General features: G+C 35.9%; 1 protein-coding gene across 1 annotated transcript; it reads right to left on the minus strand.

Annotated features, from left to right (window-relative positions):
• Window positions 1-702: 702 nt before the first annotated feature.
• LOC113508309 (delta-sarcoglycan-like) lies at window positions 703-22,524 on the minus strand. The gene is made up of 7 exons (XM_026891262.1): window positions 21,706-22,524; window positions 20,211-20,709; window positions 2,579-2,804; window positions 2,288-2,477; window positions 1,955-2,147; window positions 1,392-1,515; window positions 703-1,081 (listed from the first exon to the last, which is right to left on the minus strand). Exons 2-7 carry the CDS (start codon window positions 20,294-20,296, stop codon window positions 887-889), a joined length of 1,014 nt encoding a protein of 337 aa, XP_026747063.1. The 5' UTR covers window positions 20,297-20,709; window positions 21,706-22,524; the 3' UTR covers window positions 703-886.
• Window positions 22,525-23,010: the final 486 nt, after the last annotated feature.

Raw genomic sequence — 23,010 nt, forward strand, 5'->3', positions numbered from 1 at the left:
ACTATTAGTATTAAAAAATATAATGTGATGAACCTTATTAGCGAATTGTTTACAGATCGTAATTGATATCGTTGTAATCTTATTTAATACTTTGAATGGTATTTTATGTCCGTAATAAATATAATACATTATTAATTTCAACAATAATGTTTTACCGAAGCAAATAACAAAAACAATTAGATTAATGTTAAGCACAACCGGCCTGAGATTCGAAAACACAATTTCTATTCGCGTATTACATAAAAAACATTTGTAGCTACGAGTATAGGTATAATACTGTACTATAGAAACTTTCACTGGTAGGTGAAAGTTTTGGAAAGTAACGATCGATTTAAATCCATTAGAAGTGAGAATGTTTGTATTGTTTACGATATATAAACTTTCAGGCAACTACAACCAAATTGCACGTGTATTCACAAAATTTTAACAAATCATTTCATGATCTCATTAATTTGGCAGAACACAAACACTTCTAGTCAGAAAGGCCAATTATAATAGTATTTAATAATGCCTCATATCAAAAAAGTTAACACTTCGACTACGAACTAATGTGATAAATACATATGTACTTCAATATACATACTAGCGCTTAAAACACCGCGAAAGTAATTATCAACAAGCTTCAACAATGTCACAGGATAAAACAAAAAACGACAGCTCTGAGGCGTAATAGGAGATATGTACGTATTCACCCTTATGTAACTAACTTGCTTAAGATCTGAGGACTGGAAGTCTCTCTATGGTGATGAAACTTCTAATTGTTCTTAGACATCTGAAAAATTTTGATCATCTCCGGATACACCTCAAAACTGCAATCATTTTTAATTTCATATAAATGAATGTCTCTCACGATATAAAAATGTCACAGGATCACAATTTAAATTCATCATCGGCATATAAGGCTCTCCTCCCTGGCTGCGCAGGCGCCGTGGGGCGGGGCTAGGAATAGCTTGCCGTTCGCGCATGCGCACAGCTGGTATATGTTCTGGTGATGCGGGTCGTGCATGTGCGCAGCTGATGGCGGTAGCGGTAATGCCGACTTTAATTTTGGCATGAATATACTGGGCGCATCGAGGCGAATCTGTAAAATATAAAAAGAATGTTGTTGGCAGGGAACGTTAATTGACATCTACATTAATTGACTCAATAAGAAAATACACTTTTTTGTGATGATATTTGTTTTTGTATTTTTTACTAAAATTGCCTTTTAATCGAAAAGTATAAACCATTTACTGCACGAAGTTACGAAAACATTTAAAATAGATTATCATTCAAAACAAAGAAAGTTAGGTACAATTAATTTCAGTCAGTAGGTATTCTCTTTTCAATTAAAATATGAAGCTAAAATGCAGGAGACAGATGCGTTGTTCGCTTGTTAGGAGAGCGCTCACCGAGCCGGCGACGGATCTGAGTCGGAAGGTCGTGAGGCAGCTGGCGCTGATGTCTCCGGCGCGGGACTCCACCACTATGTTCTGTGCGGCGTGCATCTCCAGCGAACGCGTCGGTGACTCTAACCTGCGAGATTACATCAAGTGACATGTGATACAGAAATGACTGTTTTTGTAAGTAGTTCCAGGCTTTGACGCCCGGGTTTTAGAACGCTTAGCAAAATTAGGACTTGTACATAATCTGTCCAATCAATCTGTCAATCCTAATCATCAAAACTAAAATTCTCACAAAGTGATTTGGGCAAGATGCTGTTTGCACCTTACCTTACCCTTACCTGTACCTTTTAAATTCGTAAATTTAATATGCACTTGAATGTGTATCAATTTAAGAGCATATTCAATTTAAGAAGCTTATGCCAAAGTTACGCTTTTGATTGTGCAACAAACTTCAATACGTGCTTTATACCAACATAACAGTATGTCTGGCTAACGAGTTGAAACTTCCGCAGCGACCAAGACAAAGCATGTTCAAATTTGGTGAAGTCCGAATACTCAAACATACTTACACGAGTGGTTTCGAGGGGGGCGCTTTGACTAGGGGTGTCTGCGCGGCGGACTGTACTGTGACCCCGGCGGGACTGACCACCGTCAGGGTTTCGGCACCCACGGTCACCGTGTCCTGCCCCGCGCCAAGCAGCAGCGCTCCTCTTGCATCGCGCACTTCTAGCCGAGCAACATTCAACTCAAAGCGATCATGTCCTAAAAAGATATGTTTTTTATAACACCAACAAAAGCAAATTCTCGACGGCAAAGATATAATCCTTTACTTTCCAAGTTTATTATGTAAGCACAGTAAAATGACATTGTTGTAAAAGTTAAAAGACAATATTAAAGCTCACCTAGATATAATCTACTCTGCAGCATTCCGTGCTTGTCCCGAGTAGAAACGGTAAAATTTCGAGAAGCTTCCATGTAAATTGGATGTCCTCGACGTGACTTGATGGTGGACGCGAATAGGGAATCCAGCATTAGAGCTTGTCCTAATAACTGTAAGCCACCCGGTACAATGCGGAGTTGACCCATTCCTTCCTAAAATAAAATGGCGGATTCGTAAGATCGGCAAAAATGTTTATTCTCAAACAGACATTCTACAAAGAACCTGATATGCTTAAAAAAGACAGAGATCTTACAGAATTAAAATCCAGCACTTTGAGAACCCACAGCGTCAAGGCGAGATTGACGATCATCATAAGCATAAGTGCCATAACAAGGATGTACAGACATTTTTTCCGCCAGCCGTAGATTCCTACTTTGAATTGGCTATTATAACTGTTCCTGATCGAGTCTGCCTTTGTGTCTCTACTGGTATTGTTGTGCAAGATCGGCTCGGGGGTGATCTTGTCAGCGTACGGAATCCTGCAAGAAAAATACTTGTTTAAAACAATACGCCTCTGATCGGAAAATGCAAATATCGTTTTGAATCGTTGTATTGCGGTGGACGTACTTTGTAGTAAACAAATCTGTCTGATACAAATAAACGGAGAGATACATTTAAAGGATTTTTATTCTGTGAGATGTTTTACTTTCAATTAAAGCTTTATAGTGTATTTGTTCATCATTATAATTGTATTTATTATTTGCACGTATTATTTATTTGCACGTAAACGTTTTGGCATTGATTTGGTTTTACATTCCAATTTGTCGAGCTGGACGCGGGCAGCGCGGCGAGCGGCGACGGCAGGTCTCCCGCGTATTGCCGCTATTAAAACAGCCTGTTTTTACTTCGACAGAAAATAAATTCATTTTTATATTCAGATTTCGTTTTACTGTTTTTTTTTCAACTACGCTTTTATAGCTGCATAATAAACATTCCAAATATTCGTGTATGACGTGCTTAATCCGACAATCGTAAATCCTTAATTCATATTTTGTCGACGGACGGTTATATTTTTATTTGTTTGCTGCCAATAAGATTATGTTATAACGCTAGAGCTGATATAATATTATCAGTATCTGTGCAGCAGTATCTGTATACAACTTCCAATAATGGTAGAATAAAAATTAGTTCTTAATATATTAATCAATGTTTCTAAAGGATAATTAATTATCTAACATAAAAAGAGAGTTGCAAAAGTACGGGAAAGCCTTATTAATGCATAAATATTTATCCACGTACGCTTATAAAAAACTAGTTAATCAAGTATTACACAATACAATATAAAAACCACTTTCTGTATCAGATGTCTCTTAATGGAGGTTCTCTTTGTATAGCCGCCCTCGGCACAGATATTACATTTTCCTTTCACTTACATCTAAAGGTACTGCTCTTCTATTCTTAAGCCTTTAACAGGTACCTCGAAGAGATTTAAGGAGTTTCTGAACATAATTTATTGAGTGCTGTATAAACAATAAAACATTTTTAGACTTCAGAGTCTGTATTACTAAGCCACAGCTTTTTATCCGTCTTTCCGACTCTCCGTCCGTCTATCACCAGTCTATAATCTCATGAATAGTGAAAGCTATAATATCGAATTAAGATCATGGTTTACCATCGGTGTAAGCAATTAATTTATGGGGCGGGCACCCAAAAATTTGCTCATCAGTTACCGACCCTAAGTATCGCGAGTTTTTTTTTTAATTTATGGAAAACTGACTGCTGAGAAACTATAAAATAAAAATAAACGAGTTTTATATGAGTGCATAAACTGCTGAATAAATGCAAAGATATGCTATCGCTTAAAGAGTTAGTGTTGGGTTAGCTTCGTACAGAGATTATAGCGTTCATCGACGTCAGCGTTTTTCAAACAACAAGATTTTCATGCGATAGCAACGTTAACTTTGCATAAACAAAACAATATACTGTATAGTCACATACATAAACAATTAAAAATAAACTCGGGGAGAACTTTAATTTATAAAATTAATTTCAAATTACCATCTGTTTTTATAATGTTTCAAAGCTGTCATAATACCATACTATTGGCTCTACATTTGTATAAAACTATTGTTAACAATTATAACAAAAAGAAACCTTAATTACGTCAGCAACAACTTAATTAAAAGCAGGCCTGAACGTAATCCAGTGCAGCTCGAGTTCAGTGCGACAGTAACAATGGTTATGAGGCGGTTAAACGATTTATAGTACGGTAGTGTCCAATATTTACTATTTTACCAAAACATATTTCTGGACGACGTGTACAAAAGCACCCCATCCGATATTCGTGAAACTGGCCACCGTCAGCGAGCGAGGGTCATAAATTTACAAGGATTCAAGCACGACAGGGCAATGCACACTGAAAAATTCTAGTAAGCTCCCTCTAAGGATGTAAGGGATATATTTACAAGTGCGCCGAGTAACGGAGAAGAATAACCCTCCAGTGTCTCGTCGCGCGACCAATCGTGTTACATTAGGATAGCATGAGAGACACTAAAATCACATCTTACAGTTTAAATAACGGATATTTTATTCTCAGTTTTGTTATTCCTTAGTTTTAATCCAAACAAACCTTTTCTACCTTCACGTTACCTTATTTAAACATGAAAGCTCAACACTATTTATCACTTTCACAACGGACCACGTAATTTAATTAAAAACAACAAACAGATCATCTGCTTACATTGTTAGCACATGTTGAAAAACGAGAAAGTCTGACGTTGCATTTAAAATAGTTTAGCGGGAGACAATTCTATTTATAACGCTCAAAGTACTTAACAGAAAATGCATTTCCAGTGCAAACTTCAGTCAGTTGACATGCAGAGTGCATTTGACCACATGGGATTTCGATCTTGACAATGTTTCTTGTAGAAAATGTATGTTGTTAATTTTGTTTAGGTTTGCAAATGTAGGTGAAATGTTTGTTTTTCTAAGATTTCCATACTCAAGGGGTAAAAACGAAACTAGTACAGAGGAGAGACAGAGGGCGGACAGAGGGCAGACGGACAAACAGCAGAGCGCTGTTTGTCCGTCTGCCACTAGGCTGCATCTCATGAAGTGTTATAGCCAGACAGATAATTCTAATTAAAGTCGTAGAAAATATTTAAATTCGAATATTTATCTAGAGCGTTGTACCAAATAAAGTATACATTTATAATTCATCCCCACGGTAGTCAGCCCTAATTGATTTCGACCAACAAGCTGCAACCTCTGTAGTAGAGATTAGTGCCTACATACGTGTGAGCACAGGGTTACCAGAGCACTGAGCAAATATAAATAACAATATAACTAAACACACTCGCTATGACAGTTTAAGATTTAAATTCTTAAAAACGAGTGAAGCATTTTTTTATTTTATTAAAATGATGTAATCCTTGTGTAGCAAGGAGTTTTACAATCATTTAAGTAACATACACAATATATAATATACAAACCCAGACTCAGAACAAGTAGTTATTCGCAGTTCAAACAAACGGTTGTCTTACGCGGGTATCGAATCTGAAACTCGAGGCGTACAGTGGGTTGAGTGACCTTGACCTTTCGGATATTTTTGGAGTCGGTAGATTTAGTTTATCAGCTGTAGTTTGTTTTTTAATTTATACACCAGCTATTTCAAGAAAATAATAAAAAACATAAGTCATTCACAAACAGCAATAATCTTGAGCAGCAATTATTGAGTGCAGTTCTCGCTATTTTTTGGGCAAGTTTAGGCGGATAGTTAAGTTTCCTACTCAATGTTATTTTGGTATTATCTTTGGAGAGTTAGTTGCCTGTATTTCATTTCCAGTAAAGGAGATGGCCTTATCAAATGAATTTATGAAGTATTTATTTATGAATTTAAACTGACCCTAGTGTGGCTTATATACGCGGCTTGTGAGTGGTATCTTTACAAAATAAATTTACATATATAAGCAAAAGTATATACTATACTCGTAAGTCGGAGAAAGTATTATAACTCATCGAATTTTCAAAACATGACTTATCTTTAAATACATAAGCTCAGTTAATAAAAAGTGATTCAATAAAAAAGGAAGCATTTTACCTCGGAGACTTGAAAAAATAAAAGTAGGTGAAATCTGTGCGAGGTTTGTGCACTTTATCTCCCGGTCCAGTCCCGCAACACGTTTGGAGGGTTTACGCGGCATTAGAAACCAATTACACGAATAATACCTACCGGGTTCCGTCTTTATACCTCTCACTTTAGATCAACGGAAAAAAACCTCATGTTGTTATGTTTTCTCACTTATTATGCTAACTCCAACGCTCTCAACATAATACCAAAATTACTCCACACTAAGAGGTAAATAACATAATACTATTATAATGCTGATTAATGTGATGTTCCGCTTACGATTAGTTAACGTTACGATGTGTCAGGGATGTTATATTATTGTATTATATACATAATAGAGATAAAAGGTAGAAATGGGGTGGAATCTAATAAATTCTCTGTGCGGAAGCGTAAACGATGTACGCAGAGACGGGCACGTAGCATCGCCTCCGAGCGGCGTAGCCCGTAGCCTCGTAGCTCGTAGCCGTGCTCGGTAGCCGGAGGGGCGGGCACCGCAAATGAGCCATATTAATCATCCCCCATCACGGCACCTCGACTTTTGAGCTTCCTCTGTTGCCAGATTCTCCTTAATAAGGCAACCTTTTTCTTCTCCGAAATAAATGGAACATAATGAAATAGTGCTTAAAAAGTTAATATTTTTGCCAAATGTGCAATGTTTATAAATAGACATTAATTTGATTGAAAAATATAAATAATATTATTAACTTGTGTAGATATAAACTTAGAACGGACACTGGTTACGGTTTTATTCTTGCTGATTTTTCATTTCAATATTTTATATTCTATTTAAAGATATTGAAAACAATAGCAGCACATTGTCTCTAGTGCATTGTACCAGAAAATATGAATGCATTCTCTTATAAACCACTCCTGCATTAAACAAAAGCAACAAATATAGACTGTTTTGGTTTTAAAACGGAGCTAAATATGCAATAGGTTATTACGGGCCGCGGTTTTGAACGTCGTCGTGTAGTCTGGTTCAAATTTAGATCGTGGCTGTACACGCTAAAATTTCGATTATGGTAAAAAATTGCTTTCAAAATATGTTATTTATATTGTGTCACCTATTGCCAAAATAAAATAAATGAGAATAATTGATATTTCTATTGAAATTGATTGTACTGACTCGACACACGCTATTACTTAAGCCATTTTTTGAGTTTTGTAAAACTCATTCATCTCAAATCCATTGTTTGAGTTTTTGTCTTTTGTAGAAAACGAGATACTGAACATTGTAACTGATATCTCTTTAATCAAAAAAATCAATTAAACACCATACAAAAATGCTTTTTTCGTAAACTTAATGACTACAGACTCATAAAGTCTTATTGCATTAAACCAGTTTGGTTTTAAACCACACACCTCGCCGTTGAGTCTCCCGGCTACAAAGGAACATCATTTCATATTCGGTGCTCAATTTTGAATGCAGTAATAACAGGAAAACCCCTCGCCGGCGACTGCCAGATATATCGCATTATTTAAAGAGATTGATGCCACGAAATATATTCGAAACAAAAGTTATTCGACAACTTCTGTTGTGCTTAATGTCATTGTAGCCGGACGTCTCATACGAGTTCAGTAATATATGTTGTGAAGTGGAATTGGAACATATTCAACTGGTATTGTACTCGTGTATCAGAGATTATCAGTTGTTCGGCTAGCGCAGTAAATAGCGCGCTAACATTGTTTGCGCGTTATGACAGATTTAGTGGCTTGTATAAAATTAGTGGTATTTAAAAGGGAGCGCTAGGTGGGATAGTTTAGCAGCGTGTGCTAATTGAGCGTTTCAGCACGCGCTGGCGGCCGGAATGCGCGGCCGCCGCACATTCGTTAGCAATATTCCGCTAACGAACCAAACTAATGGCTATTAAGTTGAATAACGTAGCACTTTGCGCCACGAATACCGTACACAGTCGCACTGACAGATGTTCCGAGAATCATACATACCGGCCTTTTCACGTACTCAATTTTTCACAACGTTTTTGCATCCATATTGGTAAAATATATGCCATTCACTGAGCATTGAATATTTTATTGCGTGTGTATATCTTTGTCATCGCAGAGGCACGTAGACCACTGCAATGGAATATATGCAATACATCTTGTCGGTACAAGTGAAGCTAAATTTACGGCAGATTCCTGGTTCATAGAAATTGATTTGAAATGAATAAAAAATAGTATAAGGATGTTTTATAGAATTATATAAAGAATTGATTAATTTTATGTATGCTGTTGGTTGAGAATGCGGCTTAGTGTACTTATTACGCTTGGGCTATTGTTAAAAAAATAATGATAGTATTTAAAGACGTCGCCCACGTTGTTTCGTGGTAATTCACAAACATTCAAATCAGATGCACACGAATGTTTGTTTTACGTGAAGATCGAGCTCGCGACCCATCGCACTCTATCGGTTTGACGTGGTCCCCATACCGAGGCTTTAAACCATTTTTTTTTATTTTCAAGACCTCTCAAAGAGTCTCAAAAGTCGCACATTATGGTCATTTCATAAACTGGTAATTTTATCAAACCATTACCCTCTTCTTTAAGTCCTCGATATGAATTAAAAATCACCATTTAAATGGACACAGTTCTGAAAAAAAAACAAGATACTACACAGGTAAATTTTGTTCCTCCTTAAACAATTTCAATGACGGTCGCTTGTATTGTATTCTGAAAATAAGAAAATCCACAGCCTACTCAGGGTGTCACCCCTGAGTAGGCTGTGTAAGCTCAGACGATGGGAGAGCTATAAATTAAGTTTTCAATTTGCCAATGACGCATCGCTAAGACCGCGAACCGAGCACCCCTTGCTAATATATTTCGAAGATGGTCGCTTTCATGTTCCTCATACCGTTTTCCACTTTTGTTTTTATAATAATTCTATGAGTACATTCAGAACGCAACCAGTCAAGCATAATATTATTATTACCATTCCATGAAATTCACCACATTCATTTGTACAGACGGCAATGAACGTAGAACATATCGGTTAAGGCTATTACGTATTTAAATGATCAAATTATGTTTAGTTGTGTACATTTCATAAATACAGAGGATGTTTAACGCGGAGGGTCGACGCCGTCGGTCGGTTGCATGCAGCAAAATGCAGCGTAGCTCCATTATGTGGGTCATAAATCAAGTGCATTGAAATCTCCTTCCTCCTTCGTGTCGGTGAGCCATCGAGCGACGGATATTTGAACTAATGCACCACCGAACCGACAACGCTACGCCGCTCTACTTTGTAGCCGCTTGTAGCGAGTCCGCGCCCTATCTACGCCTCTCTTAAACTTACTGTTCGCACCCGAACATTCGGGACAGTAAGTTTTATGTAAGACTTCATGTTTCTGATGTTGGAATTTCTATTTGCTCCTTTGATAATCTATATCTACTCATTGATAGTACATTTATTTTATATGACCTTTTATTTCAATGTAATTTATCTACAATATTAAAAGTTCGAGGTAAGGGATAATGTATCAAAGGCAATCCTAACTACGAGTATTTATTCTATGAGATAGCTCGCGCAGCCTTTTCCGTTAAGCGTAAACAGTTAGCTCGAATACAAAATTATTTATTCCCAGAACCAATTACATTTAAGTTAATGCAATACGCTTCTGTAGCATCCTGTAAACAGTATCGTGAACGTGTAGGTAGGTTCACATTAAGGATACAAACTCCATGGATTTATAGAGTGCATATTGTTTTATTTAGACAAGAATGTCGGGAACTACAACAAAGTTATGTGACATTCATGTGTGGGACACAATGGGCGGGCGAGGCCACCCGCGCTGCGAGGACATCCTTTCACTCACTACTACTCAATGGGTTTTGCATGTAGCATTCTGTACCCGCATACAAGCTCGCGACTGCTCGCTCTAATATTTCTATCGTCGCCAAATTGTTACCTATTGACTGCATTGGATGTTAATCTGCATACATTAAGTGTAATTCAAGCCATTTTGAACGATGAAATTGTATGTGGACTGTACGTGATTATATATTTGAAGCAATAAAAGAATAAATTAGTGTATTGGACTGTTTTATGTAGCCTTCCTCATTATTAAATACATAATTAAAGGGAATAATGAAAAGCTGTGTTTTACATCAATTAACGTAATATTTCTTTTGTTTCCATTTTGTAGTCGAAGTTATTTTTATCTAATAAAAACAAAACTACAAAATAAATATTCTAAAACTTTACATCGGGTACAACGCTAACTACGATACCACAGTACCATACACAAAAACTTCGATCTATGAAAGCACTTTTTGACGCCAGCTCCGCTTTAAAAAGTCTCTGTTCCAAAACATTTTATATCAATCCGGAATTTTTCCACACATGCAAGCAGATAAAGAATGCGTGCACTGTGTGAACAAAAAAGGTGAGACATCCAATTTGGAGCAATCAATTGTCACTGGGTCGTGTTATATAACATCAGCATGTGACAACGTGGGTGCATGGAATAGGCAGCGGGTGTCATGTATGGGTTAATACCTCGCCTGAGAGACGTGTCGCCCGCCTCAGCGAAACGTCAAAGGGAAATTGAAAATTAATTTATGCTCCTAAACCTAAAGCTCTCGGCAATTGTAAATCACAGGCTTGGAACTCTTCATGTCCGACGTACCGTGTATCGTGTGACTCGTGCACTATTCATATACCATAATATAATAATACCATATTGAGTTCAACAAATATCCATTCGGTCAGTTCAGATTTTGTTAATTTACTGCCATGTTTATTCATAAAATGTCTATTGTACCAGTTCTTCTAATTACCTGATCATTTTTTGATTTGTTCGAAATTTCAGAGACATTATTAAACTCTCTCTCTATTATACCTTTGTTTACGTTTAAGAAGAAAAGAAATATAAAAAAATAACTTAAATAAACTGCGTTAAAGATATTTTAATACTCTATAAAAACTCGAAAAATAAAAACAGTCCAACAGCTCCGTATTTTAACGTTAACGGCTTATTTATTCAATAGTTAACAAAAAAACAAGTTGTTTGCTCTCGAAAATGTTGACCGAACATCGTGGCAAGTCTTCGCAGTAACCGCGGGTCACGGAACTACTCGTAACTTGCTACTTTAAAAATATTTCGTGAATTTAAACTAGCAGCATATTTACACTTGTAAGATTTAAACTCAAGCCAACTTTCTAGTGTTTATGTTTTCTTCTCTTTAGTGTTTTAACCTAATTTCTGTCAAGTTTTTGAGGTACGTAATTTTTATTTTCAAAATACTTGGGTTTCATGTAATATAATTAAAAAGCTTTTAATATAAAAAAAGATCTAAAAAGTATATAAAAATGTTACAAACGTGGTGCTCTTTCTACAAAATTCAGGAAGTTTTAGTATTACAAAGTTAAATACAAAATACCGCGCGGCCATGTTGTAGTGATCATATTTTAAGCTGCTCTGCATTTTACGTGGGCTCGCTTTGAAACTCAATTTATTAAATAACTAACTTACTAAATAACGCGATGCATTGATCCCTTTTAATGTAGAATATTTCGTTGTTCCTCGAATAGTTATTAAATATAGACAGCATGCAAAAGGTAGTGTTATATACATATGTTTGAAATGTGAACGTACACTGTGGCCCGGCTCTACTAAAATAATCAGGGATAATACAGATACCTGATTATACTCAGTCCGACAGAGGACTACCCATTAGTTTACTATTGTGATTTGAGGTGTGAGTGTGTACCATAACCAACAATCAAAATTCACAACACCTTGTGAAACTGCACATTAGATAGAGTAGAGCCAGCCCCAAATGACTACACCCCATAGAAACAATCGACGCTCTAGGTAGCGTCTTTAACCGCGCACATGTAACCAACTGAACGCACTCGCGGGACGACTCCAAAAAGAGTCGTAAATACTCCCGACGCCGCTCACTTATAAATTAGGATCATAAAGCAGTTGCCTAACTTTGTTGGCGGCACGACGACCATAAAACAACGCTTACCCGGGGGATCGGTGGCACTCGTCTCATGCATCGCTCCTGATCTTTCAATCCTGGATTATAATGTTATGACGGTTACTGATTTTATCCCAAATAATGAATTAGAAATAATTTGGGAATTGTTTAGTTGCTAGATTTATATTTTTGTCCCCAAAAATAACCTGTCATTCACTTTTTAGGAGACATCTTACCTTCAGAGGGGTTGCGGGCTAATCACATGTGACACATGGCCACACTTATGTTAGTAAATTGTGCTCAATATGCATGTGTCTTGACTTTAAAGGTCAGTGAAGTAACTTATCCTGGTGAATAGTTTGTGTTTCATAATCAAGCCTACTTATTAAAAGTAGAGCAATTAATTCCATACTTATTTAAACTGCGTCCTTAAGTATACAAAACATAACCATTAGTAATTATTAAAACAGCCAAAAAGAGTATTTCAAAAAATCATCCCGTCAACTGATTAAACTCGAGCTTATAATCAAAATAAGAATGTAAAAAACTTAGTTGTAAGATACTTTTACAAAATTGGGTATCTCCCGTAACCCCCCACCATCTCATCAATAACACTTATTTCCAATATGCATTTCGAAGTTACTCAAGCACACGTTCAAAAAGAACCGGAGTGTGGAGTGAGGGCTCAACCCATTGTATTGATTAACATAATCAGTACATGCATTGTGAAATACTGCACCGGGCCAATACGTAACATCATTACAGAACGAATGAAATGAATCATTAAGTCTGTCAGCATTCCATCAATTAGCATTCGCGGATTGTAAAATTGAATTATATTCATATTAACAGGTGACCACAATTTTATAATTAGTTTATCCATAACTTGCGTTCGGTACGTATTAGTTTAACATCTAGTTGATAAATTGTGTACGTTAATTAGGCAATTGTTCAAATATAACAGTCGAAACGCATTATGTTTATTAATTTCAATAGCTGTACCAATGTTCACCACTAATGGAATATGGCTATTAAATACATATGCATACTTAATTTAAACGTCGTGATTAAATCCGATATGTAGTATTTGTTGTAAAACTGCAAACATATTCTGAGATATTGAGCAACAAAGCAATCCTAACTCAGTGTTTGAAACAGTTATCTTTTTATTTGGCGGCGGCAGATGTGGAAGTTTAACTCATCATTTCGAGATCGCGAAATCGCTTGGAAGTAATTCGCGAAGGCGAGTTCGCCGCAGACGCTTTACTTACAGCACTTGAAGTTAGTTGGGACAAAGTTGGCCGGCTCCGCCACTCATACACTTCGTAACGACAACTTACTCACTTTTGCTCACTTGGAGCTTAACGCCCGCGGATACCGAGTGGGTTTTAAATGTGCTCGCAGACCGCTTAATTATTTTACCCATTAATTAAATACATTTATAGTCAAAACTATTAGTTGATTAGTGTGGAGCAAACTGCGAGCTCTATTTCAATTTTCCATTCAAACACAAATGAGGTACAACGTTTTATCCACTGTTTATAATTCGCACTCTATATTTCTATAAATTTTTGCCCTAATCGAAGCATTGGTAATGTCAATACCTATGAATACAAGCCGCGTACATTAAAAGAAAATAAATCCATATTTCCTTCCACGCAGGCACCTGTATGTAGTTCCTCTAAGAGTAACGCGAGTGTAAATAATTCAGTCGATGCGAAGCTTGCTCCCGCGGGCTTTGCAGCGAATACCAACATCTGATCTGTGATTGCGCACGATAAATCTATTCCTCTCAACACACTGTTGTTTATCCCTCGTAAATATTCTATAGCAAATAAATATTTTCACATCTCATTTAACGTTTTGTAGTAACGTAATAAGTATTTGTTTTGGTAAAATTCAAGTTTGGTAAAATTGTCCACAAATAAAAGGTAAAAGAGAATAAAAGGCGACAATAATGCCTAGGTATGGAATGTTCGCCCCGTGGCTGGGTGGGTAAACAAGCCAAAGCCGTGTGAATACGTGACACGCAATACAAATCGCGGCCGCTGCACGCCAAACCCGCGCTAGAATTCACACCTATTCAATTGTTATTTTGACGATTATGCCATATCCGATTGGTATGCATCAATAGTATTATTGTTAATTTTAGTTGTAATGCACCTAATTTATATTGCGTTGTACTGCTGTAAATTTAATTTCATATTTTATATCAAGTTAAGTAATAAACTTTCATAAATTAGCTTGCTCCTACTTGCTTTGTTATTAAACTGCAGAATTATTTCGTGTCATAGACAAGAAGAACTATACAGAGCTATGAAAGACCTCTAAAATGAATTATCTTATTATAGTTTAGCAGTCTAGATAATACAGGAGGGATAGATATTTATTTGGACTTATTAAATGAAAAATAAAATAACTAAGACCATTTTGTTAAGTGGCTTAGGAATGGGTAGAACAATTTGACTGTCGGTCTTCTAATTCATTGCCTTTCTAACCTAACTTCTTAATAAAAATAAACGTCATAACAAAAAATGTCGATGATAGTAATTGCAAGTCGTACAATTAATTCTAAATGTGTATTAAAATAAGAGTATACAAACTGCAATCTTATCCTGGTGATAAATTTTATAACTCAATTCGATTATTTTGTTTAAATTCAATTGCAAACTGACAACGAATTTAAATGTGATAAAATTTATTTTCGACAATTAATACCTACAACTAAAATCCATACAAACTCCGCGCAGGTAATGTTTCAAGCAAGGAAAATAATAACGCATTGCAAATTGCAATCTTTTGTGGAGTTCGATTCGAGTAATCAAATAAACCGCTACTGAAATGATTTCGTGATTCCAAATATTTTAATTGACAAACAGAAATGCCGGGAAAATAGCGCTTAAATTGTGCTTGCATTTGCGGGATGTTAATTCAATGAATAAACATCACGTCAGAACAACATCAAATTCCACTTCCTACTAGCTATGGCGATGCCTCACTTGGCGTGCAATTAAATTAAGCGCTCACCATTTTTATACAGACGAAATAAAAGGAAATCTGGAAATCAATAAACATTTACCCGTAGCTCGGTGAGGTAAACTATGATTACCGAGAATGTCAGTCTTATTACCGCACACATTGTCCCTCCAAGTAAATTCATTATACCAGGATCCATAGCATCTAAAACACCTTTTGCGTGACTTCATGTAATTATCAAATTTACTCGGATGCCATACATTCAGATTTCATAAAACAAATTGTTGGTTTTACTAAAACTTTCCTTCAATTGTATTAGTTGAAAATTGATCGCTAATGTTGTTCGAAATTTTTGATCGTTAACCTAATTCAGTCGATCGACCGCCGTGACGTATGAGGCATGCTACTTGCTAACCCTGCCGAGGTAATGACGGGGCTATAAGAGGCTCTAGCGAGTCTGTATCTACGAGTACAAGTGTTTGTTTCAACGGAACATAAAATTTACATGTACATAAGTTATTTGCGCCGGAGGTGCGTCGGCTCGTAAATCTCGCGACAAGGGGATTTCTGTTTGTGAAGTTTCTTTTTTATTTCCACTTTATCTGTGTAACGCAAAGGACTGTGAATACTCAGGCGCAACTCGCGAACCCGCTCAACTTCAATAAATCAATTTGTGCACTTACCCGTACTTATAATGTTCTTAGAGAGTGGAGTTCGGCACGTGTCGAGACCGACTCTGAATATGTTTGAATTTCATCGCAGTGTGTGGACGTAATTCTCTATTTATGAACACGGGATACTTGTGAAACACTTTCGAGTACGTTTTTGTGTTCCTAATTGAGCAGAGTTTGTTCTGCGTAATAAGTCTAACTAATTTAAATGAATGTGTTTATATGTACTTGTATGTATGTTTTATTTATTCATAACAATGTTTACCCCGTAAAGTGGGTTGTTGAGATCGGTCAGGCTATCAATTTAGCCTACAATATACGAGTATATTCTCCATTAAATAAATTGCAGTATATTAAATTTCATAAGTTTGTTTCATTTCTTCATGCTATTTTAATTAAATTAACAGGTATCGGCACACAATTATTTTATTTGCCCCGCCTGTTAAATGTATAAACTTAAGTGCGGTATTCAATCGAATCTCGAAAGATTGGAAGCCGACATTGCTTGGTAAAACTTGGAAAGTCATGAAGATATTATTATTAGAATAGGAATTGCTTTATAGCTTTTTTTAAAACGGATCTAATACAACCCTAATACTTAGCTCATAGTATTTACTACGTCTTATAATATCGTAGAACTAAAAATGTAAACGAGTAACAAATTATCCGCATTAAAAAGCACAACCTTTTGCTCACAACAATCCCCGAAAATTGAATCAAAGGCTTTTAACTATCATTAAAAGATTCAAGCATTTCAACCGAAATAAAATAAGCAGCCGAAACCTTTCGTCCGGTTCGTCGTGTTCATTTTGCATCACAAAGTTAGATGTGTTTGTCGTTCTATTTTAAACGCGATAACGCCAACTTTCCAGTCCTCGAAATGTGAATACCTTGTTGCGAAAATGTGACTAACGGAAACTGTGTACAAGTAACTCGGCTGTCCTACGGTGGCTCACAGCGCGCGTTCCCGCCACCCTCACACACTGCCGCGCCGTGCCGCGCCGCGCCGCGCCGAGCCGGCCGCCGACACCAACCCATTCAAATTTCTTTATTATTACAACAAACAACGTTATTCACTTCTTACCCCACGTTTTTTATTATATTAATATATTATCCGTGTAACAAACACAAAGGAAACTAAGTAAAATACAAGTTAACGCCTGCAGCATTTGAATTTACATGCATAACAATATATCACGGCAAATCCTTTTTGAGGTTGACGTTAACGTTTATGGAAGACAAAATTATGATTTTGTCCGTTCATTAAGTTTCAGTTGAAATATCATGTCATAAATAAGAACATACTCATAATTCTCTTTTTTATATTTTTAAAGTAACAAAAAAAATGTTTTCTCCCTGAATAAGGCGTTAAGTATACTATACTTTAAACACACACATTTTTCATACATCTTTACATATTTTTCCGTAGGATTCACAAGGTTACTTTACGCGATAAATCAAAATGCATCGGATAAAATTGGTGGCGTTCTAAATGTAATAGTACAGAGCTCTGTTCACTATCCGTCGGTAACTTACAAGAACGGTCGAATTAAACTAACACTAGAGAAAGTAAATGGAGAAACACTGAACATCATAAAAGAGCCGCTAGTGAATTTAAATGTACCTACAAAAGTTCACTCGGTCCCGTTTCCTTACCGGCCGCGGTCACAAACTTTCTACACTTAATTTATATGAAAATTTCTTTTGTTATGACTTTAACATATGATTCGCTTAAAAATGTAAAAGTAACCTTAATAATAAGCCACCAAAATACATTTCGCTTTGCAGGCTTTTTTTTCATTTTTGCAATTATCTGCAAACCTGGGTTTATTATAGTATGAACCCTCATTTAAGGAAAGCAAAAGACAAACACGTTTTTGCACATTTCCACAAATTTATTGCCTCGTGCTCTGAATAAAAATGATTGTGAAGTGAGACATAAACATTACACAATATTATATTATTTTGAAAGAGTCAAGCTAAATTAACAGGAACAAGAATAAGTAGGAAGGGCCAAAGTTAACTTTCACTTGAAATTAATGAAGATTACAAAATTCACGGCCATTGAGTTCCCCGCCTCGTCGAACCTTTGACTCTAACTTGCTTGTTAGACTAAATTGAGAGAAATAATAGGACTCATTTGTTTGGTTTAAAGGTTTCCATTGCCAGCCGGCAGCGGAAATTATTATTTTACCGCAATCAAAACGTCCAATAAAGTAATTGTCCTGTTAATTGTGAATTATTAATATCACAATAAACTTTGTTTTGTTTAAAATTGCATTCGATGTTACTGACGTGTGTACGTGCTGCAATACCCCAGGTGTTATTTGTCTAGGTTTTTGGGTTTAAGCAGAGTTCTATTTTTAAACTGTGTTTTTAGAAAAAAAAACACTAAGATTTATCACGTTTTTAAATTATGACTAATGCTATTCAGCAATTCATGCTTTTTTTTATCCAGATACATTTTTCCAGTTATATTTGTTAGATATTAGTTAGTTAATTATTATACATGTAGAGATCTCACAAGTACCTTAACTAAAACTCGTTGAACTAAAACACATTGAAATAATTTTGTTCCGCATTATTTAATCGATCATTGTGCAATACCGCATGGGAGCTATGATGAACGTGGGTGTATAGCCTCCTGATAACCTCAGCCCGCCCCACTGGGGATAACAATATTATAATACACTTCCCACGTATTTCAACAATACTGTTATTTATTTCTACGAATATTTTAAATGTTAAAGTTTGGAAGATTGTATATTTATCACTTACAAAGTCCTACAATTTTGACTCACAGTTTACAATCTGAATAGAAAGTGTTTTTCTGATAAATTCGGCACAAGAACTGAAATAAGTATATAATATTATCGGATGGAAATAAAAACCGTATTTAACTTATCTGCTAGGAACTTTGGTATTTTTATCAGTACACCAAAAGTATTTTAAGAATTATTAGGTTAGAATTGTTAGGTAGAATTATTGATTTAAAAAAAATATTTTTGAACATGGTTTTTTAGAAACAAGAGAACAATATTATATTAAAAAACTATAATCAAATGAGCAGTACCTTAGTTCAAAGTTCAGTGTGATTTTTATTAAATTTTATGATCATATAAATAAAAAACCAAAAAAAAAAAATGTGTTTTTGTAAGGCTTTTATTCAAATAGTTTTATGCATTGCCAAAAACTAGATACCTATGAATAAAATGTTGTCTAAATTTCTTGAACTGTTAAAATATAATTTTCTCAACCCTTGAAGATGGACAGTAATATCATTAATTGAATAATATTACATAAATTAACGTGTGAGATCAAAACGAAACTCAAAACTTAAAATCAAAACACCTCAAACACGCAAATTGTTTTTCCGACGGATAGAATAGAGACTAGGAACTTAGAGCTTTATTTCAATTTTTTAATTTGTAGGTCCCGTTCTCGGTGTCTTTATAATATTGACCTAACTAATCACTATCGTAACAAAAGTCAGCATTACTTAATATGGTGTTCAAGTATTCTTAAATTTTCTAATTTTCCGCGCAATTTACCATAATTTTTCTTTCATAAGAACCTTCTGTTGACAATAACAAATACAACAAAAAAAGATTTATCGAAATCGGTCTAGCCGTTTACGCGTGATGCCGTGACCAAGGGAAATAGGGCTTCATTTTTATACATATAGACTTGCTGGTTATATAAAACTGACAATATAACTATGTATTAAATAATGCGCTTAATGAACACGTTGTTTGCATTTTTAAACAATAATGCAACAAATCGCTCGTGGTTTGCCCATTAAAATGTTGAGAATCCATTTTGATATGTTCATGATAACAGAATGGGTTTTTGTTAACACATTGTTATAAATTCATGAATGTTTGTTAAATTAGTGCGATACTTTAGATGTATAAATGTGCTCTCTTTTTTATGTTTAGGAGTTCTCAAGTAAAAGTGTACCAGAATCAGTTCTTCACGTAAGATATCAAAGTCACAGTCAGTTTTAAAGTCACAATTCTAGTATATTTTACAAAGTAGAGTTACCAGCAGAAATAATTGTTTAGATTTTCATTGTATTCTTTATACCCTATAAATACGCTCTTACAAAAAGGTCTGAGGCTACATATACTGATGGCCACAGCTACATTTTCAAAGGCTTAAAACCTTTCAAATGTAGCTGTAACTACTTAAGCGAACCTAGATAAACGTACGATAAGTAATGTTAAATGTGAAAGCATACTCACTTTCGACCTTTGTGGTCTGTGTAGACGATGTGGTTCCTGGCGGCGGGAGTGTGCCGGCCTCGGGCCAGCGGCTGTGGCTCCATCATCCGCGCACCATGCTCCGCTCAGCGCCGCCGCCGCTCACTAGCCATGCAGAAACTCCCGCTGCGAGCCTCACAACACTCCCGAACTGTCTGACTGGTCCGTTAGTGGCCGCTTCGCTGAATTACTCCCCGCTCGGCGCGTTTAACAAGTTCGGATGGCCGGCTTGTTAGAGCTCGCTGTTCTCCGCCGACATTGTATACACAGTTTCGACTTCTTAGCTGTGAAAGTTTCACCCGCTCTGTTGATTTTGTTTGTTAACATTGTCCTGTTCAAGAACTGTTCTAGATTTATCTCCTTTGTGTTTGTTCACTTTGTAAAATCAAGCTTGATATGGACATTCCGTTTTGTTTCGGGTTTGTCTGTTGTACGTTTATTTTTCAAACTGTATAAGTTTGATTTATAGAAAATCGCACATCTGTAACGGAAAGCTAGTTGTAAAGTTTTCTTTTTCTGCTGCGACGGGTTATGAAAGAAGTGATATAAAACAAAGTTACATTGAATGGAACAGAAAACCCCCGTAGTACCTTCTTCACTAGTAAGTACTCTATTTAAAAACCTATTGCCTTAAGCGATTACTATCTTTATATAAGATTATAAGGTTCATGAAACTTGTCCCTAACCTTACGGAGGGTTACGCAACAATATACACTGATGTACATTAGAGGACAATATACCTGTATACAACGAAGTATATAAAACTGTTTACATAAGCACTTATTTATCTTCTACGGGTAGGCGGAGCTTGGGATCGAGGCGGGCTTATTTGGAATCGACAAGGAGGTGGAGTGGAGGCATCTACTTGCTTATCAATACCCACTCCGTACATATAGACAAATGATTCGTAAAAACATGAAAAGAAAAGAGGCTTAGTAACAGTAGAAATATTTACTGACACGTATAAGTATTGAATTATTTAAGACACAAAATTAATACCAACCGAAAGAAAGATCAATTAAAAGGCCCACTAATAGAAACAGATACCTATTTTATGAAACAAATATTTCGTAAAGGTTAAAACGTTTTCTCATTTCATAAATTATATTTCGCAAGACAGTGTAAAAATGGGCTTTAATTAACTGGGGAATGTTGGCGAAACGGCAAATATGCCAAGATCGGCCAGGCGAGCCGCGCCGCCCGCGCCCGCCCGGCCACGCTAACTACGATTTACATTCCCTCTTATTTATTTACAAGATACAGCAACACAATTTAATTTAATTTAGAGACTCCCGTAATTTTGTTTTAACCGACTAGTGAATTATTTATCAATATGGTAATTGAACACGCACAGTCCAATCTGAGCGTCGGAATTTTCAAATAACTATTCATTTTAAAATCAAATTCAGCTGTCATAACACTGGTAGAATATTCAAAATAGAATATAGCCAATCGAACGAAAATGTGAAATACTCACTTCTATTATTCCCCAACAATTTTGTGTCGGCCGCATATATGCATGATTTGATGAAAATATCACTGCTTTTAACTTTATAAAAGCATACATATAACAAACAATAAAGTACGTTATTTCATTAATTTATCTCCCGTAGGACAATCCTAGTTACATTTAACAAACACTGTTTCTGAAGAGCAAAGGTAACTGAATGCCCGTCCCGCGTCACGAAATAAGTTACGCTCTCGGCGCGGCTACGGACACGGAGCCCAATGCACTCGCTTCGAAGGCTCGCAGCCGACTGAGCGCTGTACTCTTTGCTCTGAAACAGTATCCTTACAGCCCGAGTGGTTCAAATGAATTTCCACCATACGATCCGTTACACAAAGTCGGGTTTCAATTACAACTCACCTATGAAAGCCTATGCCGACGATGGAGTGAGAATTTTAGGGAATCCGTCACGAAAATTTAATTCTTCGTCCGCGAACATAATGACGGCTTTAGAACTGAAGATGACGCGAGTCTCAAAATTTTCGTGAGATGACAAGCTTGCGGAGTAGAAACCTCTATGCTTAAGATCTGAGGGTTCATATTGCAGGTAATGTGCCGCGAGAGAGGCGGTCGTAAGGCTTTAAGGGGTGGCGCGTAAAACAGGCGCATGCGTAAATCTCTTGAATTATTTCTCAAACTCTGAACTAAGTTGAACTGATTAGTGTTTGAGTCACAAGTAAAAAATATTATCGACAGATTGAACAAATCAATTATGTAGGTACCAGATTTCTGTTAAAGTCCGCCATATTCTATCCGTCTTCATTTTCTTTTAATTATTTAGTTTAGACTTTTTTTGGTTACTTGTTATTTTTTGGTATTTTCTTTTTCCATTCTATTCGAAGCAAATAACAAAACTATACCTCGAGAATCCACATTTTTGTAATATGAATGTTAATTGTATTACATTATCTACATTAAATACACCAGCATTCTCGGAAGTGTTTTTTAATGCACTCTAATATCAACCAAAGACAGTTTTTTCTTAAAAGAGTGCCTATTTATTTATTATTCCGGCCTCCTAAACCTTAAAATCAGTCGTTGTTACTATTTTGGCGAACTTAATTGTCACGTATGAACTTATGAAATGCAAAAATCAAATGAAACAACAACATCAGGCAAATAACAACTTATACTTATTTGTTATCATTTATACCGGTCTAGTTACAAGAACATACCCTACATAAATTATTTAAGAGGCTTAATTTTTTACTTACCTGTAAGTACTAACTTAGGCTAAGATTTTACTTATCAAGTTATGAACATTCACAGCATTTT

This window comes from Trichoplusia ni, chromosome 2 (assembly GCF_003590095.1).
Source record: "Trichoplusia ni isolate ovarian cell line Hi5 chromosome 2, tn1, whole genome shotgun sequence".
In the NCBI taxonomy this organism is placed as follows: domain Eukaryota; kingdom Metazoa; phylum Arthropoda; class Insecta; order Lepidoptera; family Noctuidae; genus Trichoplusia; species Trichoplusia ni.

What these genes read in the sequence shown, in the direction of transcription:
- LOC113508309 (XM_026891262.1), bottom strand. Translation starts at nt 20,296, where the DNA reads ATGATGGAGCCACAGCCGCTGGCCCGAGGCCGGCACACTCCCGCCGCC. An exon ending in ACAGACCACAAAGGTCGAAA is followed by an intron (nt 2,805 to 20,210) that starts GTGAGTATGCTT and finishes TTTTTCTTGCAG; the next exon opens with GATTCCGTACGCTGACAAGA. An exon ending in TCAGATCCGTCGCCGGCTCG is followed by an intron (nt 1,082 to 1,391) that starts GTGAGCGCTCTC and finishes TATATTTTACAG; the next exon opens with ATTCGCCTCGATGCGCCCAG.